At 46.1% G+C, this 12,264-nt stretch overlaps 1 protein-coding gene across 1 annotated transcript in view; it reads right to left on the minus strand.

Annotated features, from left to right (window-relative positions):
- The window catches only part of LOC121288438 (rootletin-like), a 96,682-nt gene extending 85,309 nt beyond the window's left edge, over positions 1-11,373 (minus strand). The window contains exons 1-3 of the mRNA XM_041206969.1: positions 11,260-11,373; positions 9,651-9,792; positions 8,707-8,855 (exon numbers count right to left, since the gene is read on the minus strand). Coding sequence (XP_041062903.1) covers positions 8,707-8,855; positions 9,651-9,792; positions 11,260-11,319 — 351 coding nt within the window. The 5' untranslated portion in view covers positions 11,320-11,373. The remainder of the gene's footprint in view (positions 1-8,706; positions 8,856-9,650; positions 9,793-11,259) is intronic.
- Between the last annotated feature and the right edge of the window lie 891 nt (positions 11,374-12,264).

Here is a 12,264-nt window from a genome sequence, read left to right on the forward strand (position 1 = left end):
ACCCGAGGACTGTTCCCACTGCTTGCCCTGGCTGAGATCAGCTAATTCTGTAAAAAACATTTCCCAGGAACATAAACCACAAGACTAGTGGCAGTACCAATCAGAGGCACAAACTCAAGACAATCACAAAAAGAATTAGAGCACGAGTTGTGAAAAGCTCTTTACAAAGATGGGGGTTAGAATCTGCAATTCCCTGCCATGCCTGTGTTTGAAACAAGAGTCCATAAATTCCTTTAAAGGGACCAGAAAACAACTTGAATAAGAGAAATAGTAATGTGCAAAGCGGACGACCAGGAGACTGGAATTCGACAGTGCTTAAAGCAGAGAAACACAATGAAGTCGAATTAATGGACCAAATGATGTGTACGTGGGCTGCACCATTCTATAATTCTAAAACAAGAACCCCATTCAGGGGACTGGAAGGTAATCTGGTGAAATATTGTGTCTACTATAGGCTCATTAGTGTCAGTGTAGCATCTTCTGCTATTAAAACAAATTATCTATGTAAGTATTATTGCTAGTGTATGCTTCCTTTTGGTGAAAGCATCTACAGTAAATGCATAATTCCCAATGATGCGCCACTTGCTGGTCAAACATTGCACCTATCATAGGGTGGCCACACTCAGGAAGCTCACCCTTATTTCATGCCTTATTTACTCGCTGCACATTCTGTAGCTTGAGATGATTTTTTTCAAGGACTAATGCACAGAACAACAGGCGGAAGTTCAGGACCCTGGGTTTTCGGTGAGCAGAATTCTGGAATATTCGATACCCAAAAGCAACTCATTTCCTTGTACAGTTTCTTCAAGATTGAATTAAAGGAGCAAAAAGTCTATCCCACCTGATGTTCACACACTTCCCAGCACAAATTACTGGACAGTACTACACCATCGAGGACAGCCTTGTTAAAGATATTTCTGGAGGTTGCAAAGAATATTCTATTGAAGTTCAAAGGCCTGTCACATTTAAATCCTTTCCTTGACCTGCTAACCACTCTCCTGGCCCCTGCCAAGTCCTACATTGCATCATCTTGCACCGGTTACCTATGTTATAATATCTGATGATACTGGAGACATCCCCACACCAGGGGCCCTTACCGCCTCTTTGCCCTTCAAGTACAGAGGCTCCTCCAGGGCTGCGGCAGAGAAACAATAGAAACAGAAAGCTACAATTACTGAGCACTGACACCTCACATGCACCTCGACAAGACTACAATCATTAAACACAGATACTTTGCACAGATATCTTAAGCGCCCAGACCAAGTGACCATTTATGACTCTAAGCTAAAGTAACTGCTCGCACCTTTCCCAAGAGAAGTAACTTTCACTTGACCACATGAACATTATTCAGCAGAGTCTTCAAACAGTTGGGTTCTATCCTGTACTCAACCAATCTTCCTACATGAACTTTCTAGCAGGGCTTAAGGAGTCACAAACAGTATTGGTAACCTAGGCTGATTGTTCCTGTCCCTAACCCAGGAGTGCAGACATCAATCATAGTGCCGCCACTAACTAATTATAGATCAGGCATTGAACCTGGCACCTTCTGCTCCATATGATTCCACAACAGTACAAGAGGTAAAAACAAAAATACCTGGAAAAACTCAGCAGGTCTGACAGCATCTGCGGGGAGGAGCACAGTTGACGTTTCGAGTCCGTATGACTCTTCATCAGAACTGCTGGGATAACTCTTGATGCATTGTGATAGCGAGAGCAGCCTCAGGAATCTTTTTAAGCACTCTGTCAGAAAGTTTAACATGACTTTCTGACTATTCAATTCTATCCCAATAGAAATAAATCCCAGTGCCTTGTTTGCTTTTTTAATGGTCTTATTAGCCTTCAACGCTACGTTTAGTGATTTCTGTATATGTACCCGCAGATCCTGTTGTTTCTCAATCCCATCTTGACTCTGTTCTCCAAACAGTATGTGGTTTCCTTCTTCCCTGACCAAATGTATCACTTCACACTCACCCCTGTTGAAGTTAATTTTCCAATTTGCATGTTTCTAAACACTAATGTTTCATCCTAGTTCTGACAGAGTGCTTATAAAGATTCCTGAGGCTGCTCTCGCTATCACAATGCATCAAGAGTTATCCCAGCGGTTCTGATGAAGGGTCATACGGACTCAAAACGTCAACTGTATCCCTCTCCGCAGTTGCTGTCAGACCTGCTGAGTTTTTCCAGGTATTTTTGTTTTTGTTTCAGATTTCCAGCATCTGCAGTATTTTGCTTTTATCATAGTATAAGAGACAATGCTTTAACCAAATGAACCACTGGGGTAGAGGCAGGAACCCTCACAACATTTAAGAAGTATTTAGATGAGCACTTGAAATGCCACAGAATACAGAGCTACGGGCCAAGTGCTGGAAAATGGGATTAGGATAGATAGGTGCTCGATGGGCCGAAGGGCTTGTTTCTGTGCTGTATAACTCTATGACTGACAACATGGCACCGAACTTCCCAATCGTGCAGCCCCTCTTACACAGCTTCTTAATCAGCACAACAATCAGGAGGTCTGGGAATGGCTCAGGTCATAGTCTGCTTGCAAGGAAACTTGACAGTAAAGCACAGGGATATCAGTTAAATATGGCCAAATAATTAGGAGCAACATGGAGATCAGAGAGAATGCACAAGGAAAAGACATGGAAAGCTAGGCTGTAGAAGAAAGGGTGACCAGGGAAAGGGAATTAATATTAATGGGCAAATAATCATTAAGAAGTTAAACTGATTTTCAATGCACTTTAGGACAGGATTGATTTTAGAATAAAGCTCTGCAAGTCAAGTTCCATTGTAGCTATAGTGCTAGATTTTTGTATGTTGGTTGGGACCATGTTACAGACTGACTCATTCCCCCATTACTGATGGACTCACTCTCTCATTATACTGATACACCACCGATCACAAAATGACACTTTAATTGTTGCTGGAGCCCATGCTGACAGATGTAATCTCTCTTCATTCCAGTAAACTCAGGTTTCCATAGCAATGCGCAGCAGAGAATTCTCCATCTCAGACCCAGTCACTTGCCCACTTAACTCTCTTCCTCACATACAGGCCTGGGGTGGATGGACATACAGATTGTGAGGGCGGAATTTTACATCTCCAAAGTGAGGGGGCGGGGCCGTAAACTATGGTGAGCCGTTCTAAAGTCCATTGACTTCGGTGGGACCGTAAAATCCTACCCTGGGAGTTCAGGCTGCTCTTGGGGCAAGTTGGGGCATTCAGACATATTTGCAATGCTTCGGCGTAGCTCTCTTGTGCTTTAAAAACTCTGCTCATCTCTATGGTAACTGCTCAGGCGGGCAGTCCCTTGGTGTTGCTCTCAGAGCTCTAGTTGTAAACAGGCTGACAGATTCAACCTCCCAGCTCCTACCTCACCAAGCTCCAGACTACACCAGGCCCTGTCCTTGTCCAACTTAGTTAACAAGCGACTGTAAAAGTTTAAAGGTCTTTCATAAGAAATGTTCTCCCTTCCCCCATGCTGCAGGTATTGTTTGCTGTGGGGTTTAAGAGTTCTACAGGCACCATTTTGGGGGAACATGGTGGGATAGTGGTGATGTCACTGACCTAGCAATGCAGAGGCCCAGGCTAATGCTCTGGGAACATGAGTTCAAATCCCACCATGGCAGCTGGTGGAATTTAAATTCAGTTAATAAATCTGGAATGACAAAGCTAGTGTCAGTAATGGTGGCTAACATCATTGCTGTAAAAACCCATTTGGTTCACTCATGCCCTTTAAGGAAGGAAATTTGCTGTCCTTACCTGGTCTTGCCTACATGAGACTCCAGCTCCACACCAATGTGGTTGACTCTTAACTGCTCCCAAGGGCAATTTAGGGAAGGGCAATAAATTCTGGCCTTGCCAGTGACACCCACATCCCATGAAAGAATATTAAAAAAAGACCAAGTGGCCATTCCATTTTTCAATGCGGATGGTGACTTTCCAGGCCTCTCTGGCCAGTTTTCCAACAAATGTGGAGCAACCAAGGCTGGAAACGTGTAGGTTCGCCATCCATCTGATCCCTCTCACTGTTTCTGAAGGGAGAGCCAGGTGGCATAAAATGTGCCCACCCATATTGTGAACGATCCTGGGCAAATGACACATCAGTGAGGAAACTGGGCTGTTTCCTGCCATTTGTCTGGTTTGGGTGACAGGCTCAGGGAGCTGCTTGTCACTGTGTTCAGGATTCAATCATTAACAGAGGAAGCCTTGAAAGATATAATTGTGGAAGAGCTTATGTAAGCGCTCTGAGAGGGCAGCCGTGAACAACTCCAACAGGAGAAATAAAAACAATATTATTCTCCTTGGGCAGCTTGGGAAATGCCTTCGTCCTCACGCAGGAGGAGGTTCCCCCATGGGCCCTCTGCAGCAAGTGTCTGCCTCCCAGTCTGGCTCCAATTCTTTGAAGGATCCTCCCGCCAGCTAGCAAATGATCCTGGAACCAGGGAAGCGGTTAGTGGGGTTGGGGGGGGGGGGAGGTGTTGGTGGAATGACATCTCCGTGGCAGAGAGAAGTCACAGCCCACAGTGGAGATGCCCCAGTGGGGGAACCCTAGCCCCAGTCTCAGCAGCACATCACAACAGAGTCTAATCCAGATTCCACACTGATTCCAGCAGTGGGGGATTGCTGAGTTGTGATTGGGAGCCAAACCCTTGCCAATCTTCCCCTCCCACAACCAGACACACTGAGGTTAGGAGCCAAAGCTAGTCAGCAAATTAATAGCCTGAGGAGATACCCACGAAGATCAAACCTCAGACCCTCCTGTTCCATTTGGCTCGAGTTACTCACTGGATAAAATTTGCTGAGCCACTGCAAAGGGACCAATATTAATAATTTTTTCCTTCTTGTTACTACCCAATTCTCTGATTTTTCCTGTCCTTACTTCCTTTGTGTTTCTCCTGTTAATCTTCTTCCTGAAGGCACTGGGGATTGGTTCTACAGGCACTGTAGTGGCATGGCATCTGGTCGTCAGGAAAACGCAGGCAGGTCCCTCAAAAGTGCAGATGCTCGCTGTGTAAACCCACATCTATTGTGGTGGCTGAGCCACAATAGGTCAGCGAAGCCCCAATCTCCATCTCCGGTCTCTGCTGAACTAGCCAGAGTGCTAGAGTCGGGATCAGTTAGTGGCGGGGAGGCGCTGAGGCGAAGGTGACACAATCATCCAGCATTCCTCCTCCTGATCAATGTATATTGGAAAGCGTGGGGTTATGGGACACCGGGTCAGGGGTCAGTTGTGATGCTTTCTGGTCGAATATCCTGACAACACACACTGTCCAGGCCCACCGGAAGAATGGTCACGTGGGTGAGACAGTGAGGGGTGATTTCATTGAAACATACAAGATTCTGAAAGGGCTCGACAGGGTAGACACAGAGGTTGTTTCCACTGGTCAGGGAATGGTGGGCACAGTCTCAGGATAAGGGGCCAAGCATTTAGGACTGAGATGAGGAGAAATTACTTCACTCCGAGAGTTGTGAATCTTTGGCCTTCTCTACCCCAGAAGGTTGTGGATGCTCCATTGTTGAATACATTTAGGGCTGGGACAGACAGATTTTTGATCTTTCTGGGAACCAAGGGGGATGAGGAACAGGCAGGAAAGTAGAGTTGAAGCCCAAGGTCAGCCATGATCATATTGAATGGTAGAGAGGGCTCGATGGGCCATGTGGTCCTCTCCTGCTCCTATTTTTGTTGTTCTTGTAGCCCAACAACCATCAGACCTTCAGGGGAGGGGGCCGAAGTCTCTCCCATCTGTGCTGAGTTCTTGCTGAGGTTCAATTCCATGGACTTCTGTGTTCCATGTTTAATTAGAAAAGTACCCTGCTATGGACCCAGCCACATTATGGTTAAACTGCTAACGTATGCAGCAATCTGTTCGAAATTCAAGATCTGACTTTTCCAAATGCCACAGAAGCATCAAAACCATAAGTTCCTGCAGACTGTACTGAGGGGGGGATGTCCCACAGTGATTTTTGTCAACTCATGCCCCTGTCCCTGCAGGCCCAGATGGTCAGCTTTTTAATATTGCTGCCTTCTAGAAATTTCCATACCAATAAGACTCAGCCATTCACTGGAACGTCAGTGGCCTCCCTGAGTAGCTGCAGCCATGGCAACCAAGCAAAGAATTGTGTTGTCAATGTGAAATGCCCAGGGTCGGGGGAGGGGAGGGGGGTGCACGGCTGCTGGAGGAACTGGAAGGAAATCAACTGATTGCTCGGAAATACTAATAAAGCAAGGATAAAGAAAGGGTTTGCAGCTCTCTGCATGCCTAAGGGAGGGGATTAAAAGGAATTAACATCCTGGAACTTGCTGCCCACAAAGGTGGAAGAAGCAGACTCAAAGAAACAATCAATGATTTCAAAAAGGAACTGGATGGGCAGATGAGAAGGAAATAAACTTAGAGCTACGGGGATAAAGTGGGAGAATCCCCCTAGCTCTGGATTGCTCTGCAGAGAGCCGGCATAAATTTGCTGGGCAAATGGCCTCTTTCTGTGCCTTGATGACTCTAAGGCTGGTTTTTACAAGTAAAACTTTTTTTTCCTAGAAGCTCCTCGGAACTCAAACTCTGTTGTCACCTTCCCAGCTTTTTTTTTACTTGGTCCAATTTTCTTCCCTCCTCTGCTGAAGGTGAGAATTGCCAGGCTCCACAGGCACCAGCCACCCTCTGGGACCTAACCAAGTGGCCACTCTCCATGTGTGTGCCCTGACTGTAACTGTGGGCAAGATATTAAATCAAGACAGGCATTACAGTGAAGCACTGATCCTGGCCTCATTCAATGTCCTCACGGAGGTACTTTCTAGCTAAAGCCATGAAGTAATTATCGGGGGCAAGAGCCAGGCTGATTTCCCCCCTCCCTCATCAATCTATATACAGAGGGTCATTGGAGCGTGGAATGTTTTTATACAGATAGTGGTTGAGGCAGAGACCATCACATGTTTTAAGGGAAAACTGGATATGTATTTGAAACAGAGGTTAATACAGGGCTGAGAAGCAAATGTAAGGCAGCAGGACTTGTTTGGGACTGCTCTAGTGAAGCATCAGCACAGATATGATGGGCTGAGTGGTCTTCTTCCACGCTGAATATTGCTTTGGTTCAACCTCGGGTTAAACGGGCATAAAGTCTACCTTTGTGCTAAAGTATTTAAGAACAAATGCATGCTTTCTCAAATCAGAACTGCTTCAAGTTTTATGGAAATATTTTATGATCTGTCTCTCCCACTATGTCGACAACTCCTCTTACAATTTGTGTTTGTGTTACAGTGGCTTGGAAGGAGTCTGCAAATCTGCTGCATCAGCTGGGACTCTCCTAGTCTGTATGGCTCAGTACCCCACTGTACAATGCAGTAACCAACAGAGCCCAATGGGAAACTTGAAAGTGAAACCTAAAGCTTAAAGGTATTCAGGCCTGTAATGCACCGCAGTAGCTTGGTATGTGAGGCATTGTGTACGTATCACAGGCCACTGCCTTAAATTGGAAGTAATCAGCAATGCTGAATCTTGGGTCTATTCTGCGGCATGTTTAGACATGCCAATGAGTCACTCAAAAGGAAAGGCAAGCCCAGGCAGGCTGACTGCTCCTGAGCTGCTGCCTCCATTCGCCTCGTTACCGAAACCTAAGCACATTCCTAACAGGAGATGAATCCGTGGCAGCAGCATAAACACAGCTTCCAACCCCAAACAAGGTGTCAGTGCCAAGTCATGGGGCATCCACATTAGTGGGAGCACAAACTGTTACTTTCGACAATGACACCAGAGTCAACAAAACAAAAACCAGGCTGAAGGGTCAGAAATACATTTCTCAAGTTTGATTATCACAGATAGGAAGGAAAAATGGAACCATCCAGCACCTTTCATGAGCTCAGGACATCCCAAAGTGTTTTACAACCAATGAAGCACTTTTGGAAATGTAGCCACTGTTGTAATGTAGGAAACCTGGCAGCCAATTTATGCACAGCAAGCCCCCACAAACAGTAATGTGATAATGACTAGATAATCTTTTTTTTAAGCTGTTAGGGATAAATATTGGCCAGAACACCTGGAATAAGGTCCCTGCTCTTCTTTGAAATCGTGCCTTGGGATCTTTTACATCCACCTGAGTAGGCATGGCCTTGGTTCAACATATCTGCCAAAGGAAAGTGCCTCCAACAGCGCAGCACTCCCTCAGTATTGCACGAAGATATCATCTTAAATGATGTATTCTGTAGTGGACTTGAACCATGTCCTTTTGACTCAGAGGTGAGAATGCTACTCACTGAGTCACATCTGACAGTGCATTATCTACAGGATAATGCAGCAACTCACCAAGGCTTCTTTGGCAGCACCTTCCAAATGTATGCCCTCCGCCACCTAGATGGGCAAGGGCAGCACTATGTCCAAGTTCCCCTCCAGGTCTCACACTGCCCTGAGTTAGACATTCAATCGCATTGCCCCTGGGTCAAAATCCTGGAATTCCCTACCAAACATCATGATGGATTCCTTCACCACATGGATTGCATCAGTTCAAGAAGGTAGCCCACCACCAACAAAAAGGCAGCATGAACCTGCTGCTTAGTGTCACTATGAACCAGTTACATAAATGCCTTGACTACAAGAGTCGGTCAGAGGCTTGGTATTCTTTGCACCGAGTATTGTGAAATAACACTGCCTAACTTGTCTCCAGTACAAAATTGTTTCTTTTAGGTTGTACCAGCCCAACTTTTGGTTCACTTACCCGCTCACTGATGGCGTTATATTTAATTGCAAGCTCATCTCGCTCCGCTCGGCTCTGAGCAAGGAGGTCCTCAACACGGGATAACTCCTGCTGTAAGATACGATTCTCTTCTTGAAGAGGCAGCACAGACGTCATCTCCAAGGGTGATGCTACGGCAGAGGGAACCAAGAAAACATCAAAATCTCGCAAAAGGTCAACTGCTACTTCTAACAATTCCTGGGGATGTTGGATACTGAATACAGACTGTGTACCCAGCAACATCAATACATTCTGCAATGTGTAACTGTTGGCAAGGATAATTCACCGTGTTACTGTACAGGGTTACTGTTTATTCAGTGGAATATGGCTCACACCCTGTGTAACATACAATGTTATTGTTTATTTAGCAGGGAAAAAGTCATTCCCCCAGTTACTGTTTATTTCACAGGGAGATACTGTTCATTTAGCAGGGTACGGGTCACTCCCTGAGTTACTGTGCATTCAGCAGGGTAAGAATCACTCCCCGAGATACTGTTTATTTAGCAGGGTACGGGTCACTCCCTGTGTTACTGTGCATTCAGCAGAGTAAGGATCAGTCCCCAAGATACTGTTTATTTAGCATGGTAGGGATCACTCCCTGAGTTACTGTGCATTCAGCAGGGTAAGGATCACCCCACGAGATACTGTTTATTTAGCATGGTAGGGATCACTCCCTGAGTTACTGTGCATTCAGCAGGGTAAGAATCACTCCCCGAGATACTGTTTATTTAGCATGGTAAGGGTCACTCCCTGAGTTACTGTGCATTCAGCAGGGTAAGGATCACTCCACGAGATACTGTTTATTTAGCATGGTAAGGGACACTCCCTGACTTTATGGCTGCAGAAATACTGCTACTTAAAGTTGGAATGAATCAGCGGGGAGGTGGTCTTTCATTCTGGTGGCTGTCCTTCCTCCTTGTCCCTACCTGATTTCTCCTCCTCTGTTAAGTTTTTGGTGACGATTTCTCGTATTTTGGCAGAAAGACAAGTCAGGGGCGAATCCTCAGTATCCCCTCGAAATAAAAATCCTTTCCCGTTCTCTGCACTCTGCACCGTGCTCTGTAATGTCTGCCAAAGAGATGGAGAGACATGTCAAAGTGACGCACTAGAGAAACCCATTGGTTAACTCACAGAGATTCAGGAATTCCATGCCTCTTGAAACTTGCTGCTATTCTCAACATGGAGCTGTGTTTTCAGACTTAATCGAGCTTAATTTCCTCAATGCAACTGAGTTCTTGAAAGGACCCAAGCAAATACCAAAATGTGCTTCTCCAAATTACTCAAATTGGTACATTCATCTTTGGTGTCACATGGAACAGACCCCAGGGTAACAGGTTTTCTCCTGGTCTAGGCTGAGTTGGCAGATCTCAGCTGAGCATCGTCTGGGACAGGGAATGGGGACAATAGGCCAGGGTTCCTGCTCTTGATAGCTACATGGTGCCTTGTCATGGAAAGTGTTGCTAATGGATGAGACTAGGCTGTTATCACCCTCCAGTTGGATGTCCTCTTGGTACTCACTGTGAGGGTTCACCTGAAGAGTAGCCATTTGGATGAGAACTATAGGAACATTTATGACCAAAAAAGACCCTCGCGTCCATCTAACAGGTTCCAGTGTCCAGGATACGTCATGTCGTATGATAACCCTCTATTCTTTTCCCTCTAAAGTGTTTATCCAATTTCCCTCCCTCTTGAGTCAGTGACTATCATCTCCACTGACTCCTTTGTCAGTGTTTTGCCCATTCATCAATTCCCTGTGTATAGTAAACTCCCAATTGTTCTTCACACCACCTCCCCCCGCCCCCCCCCCCCCCGCCCCCCAATCTCCTAAATTTGCAGCCTTGCCCCTCTTGTAAAGTCTGTGGCTACATTAACCAGACTGGCACTTATCTCTATACTCAGTAAAATCTTGAAGGCTTGGGATGAGGGCATCACAGGCTAGGCCAGCATTTATTGCCCATCCCTAATTCAGAGGGCATTTTTAAGAGCCAACCACATTGCTGTGCGTCTGGAGTCACATGTAGGCCAGACCAGTTAAGGATGGCAGGTTTCCTTTCCTAAAGGACATTGGTGGACTAGATGGGGTTTTTTTTAAACAACAATCGGCAATGGTTTCATGGTCATCATTAGACTTTTAAGTCCAGATTTTTACTGAATTCAAATTTCACCATCTACCGTGGTGGGATTCGAACCGGCAAGTTGTTGATGTAAGGTCACTTCTGAGTCTTCCCTCCCCCCAGTGTAAATACCTCACAGTCTGCAGGTACTTGGGGTACAGCCTTGAGAACTTGTAGCCACAAGGGGGTCAGGAAATGGGGGTGGGGGGACACACATTAAACTGGGCTAAAAGAGAATGAAGCCGGTCCCCAGCTGAGCCCGGGAATGCTGAGCCCAATTCGAGCTGCCCCGTTGACATCAAGAATGGGAAACTCTCTGGCGTCTTTAAACTGACCGACTATACAACTCAACAACAACAAAAATAAATGAATGAAAAGCAGTGCCTGCCTGAAGGAGCCACCAGCTCCTCGGCTCACAGACCTGGATCACCGTTTCCAGCTTGGAGCCCTCGCCGGCTGCAAAGTCTCCACATGAGCTCATCGGAAAGTCAAATTGCCACAGGAGAGAAACTTTCAAATGGAGCGTCCACTCTGTATCATGAAGAACGGGTCAGGGCAGAGGGGCCCGCCCCAAGGATCAATGAAGTGACCGATTGCAGTTTAGCTGTTGGTCATCTGGGAGGCCCGACGGGTGCAGAATGTTCCTTCATTCCTTCTTTCTCTGGCTTTTGTTCTTTTCTCTCTATCACCTACTTCTCACTCTCTGTAAACACCTTTTAGAGGCTCAAATGAATCTCGTTGACACGATCCAGTGTGTTTATCATTAGACGATGTTCTCAAATCTGTGGTTCCCCCCCACCCCCTACCCCCTAAGCTCACAGCGGTCAGACACAGGATTAATTTAAATCCCCCCACCCCACAAACATAGCGTCCATGTGACAGAGACTGGAGGAGAGACAAGATTCATCCTCCTGGAACCTGCGAGGTCCTAGTGTCTGAGGCTGTACCACAACGGGGCACTGATAAACATTCGGGAGCTTTGTAAATTGATTGAACTGTAAAGTTCAGAAATTAAATTGACCCCAGGCACAGAGAGCGATAACCCGTGATTGTACTGGAACCTGACGAGACACTGGTCATTCAATGGAGCAACATAAGAGCCTTTAACGTAATAAACTGCAATGGAGCAGGCACTGGACTAGATGTAGAAATCCACTCCACCAGTACCATAAATAGACCATCACAGATCTTTCAACCGTGCCTCGGCAGATAGCACTCTTACCTCTGAGTCAGAAAGTTCAAGTCCCACTCCAGGACTTGAGCACACAAATCTAAGCAGACTTACTGCAGTTCTGAGGGAGTGCTGCACTGTCACAGTTGCCTTCACTTGGACGAGGCGTCAAGCTGACACCCCGTTTGCCCTCCCAGTTGAATATGAAAGATCCAATGGCACTATTTCATAGAAGAGCCTGAGAGTTATCGCCAG

The sequence above is a fragment of the Carcharodon carcharias genome, chromosome 15 (assembly GCF_017639515.1).
Source record: "Carcharodon carcharias isolate sCarCar2 chromosome 15, sCarCar2.pri, whole genome shotgun sequence".
NCBI classification, from domain to species: domain Eukaryota; kingdom Metazoa; phylum Chordata; class Chondrichthyes; order Lamniformes; family Lamnidae; genus Carcharodon; species Carcharodon carcharias.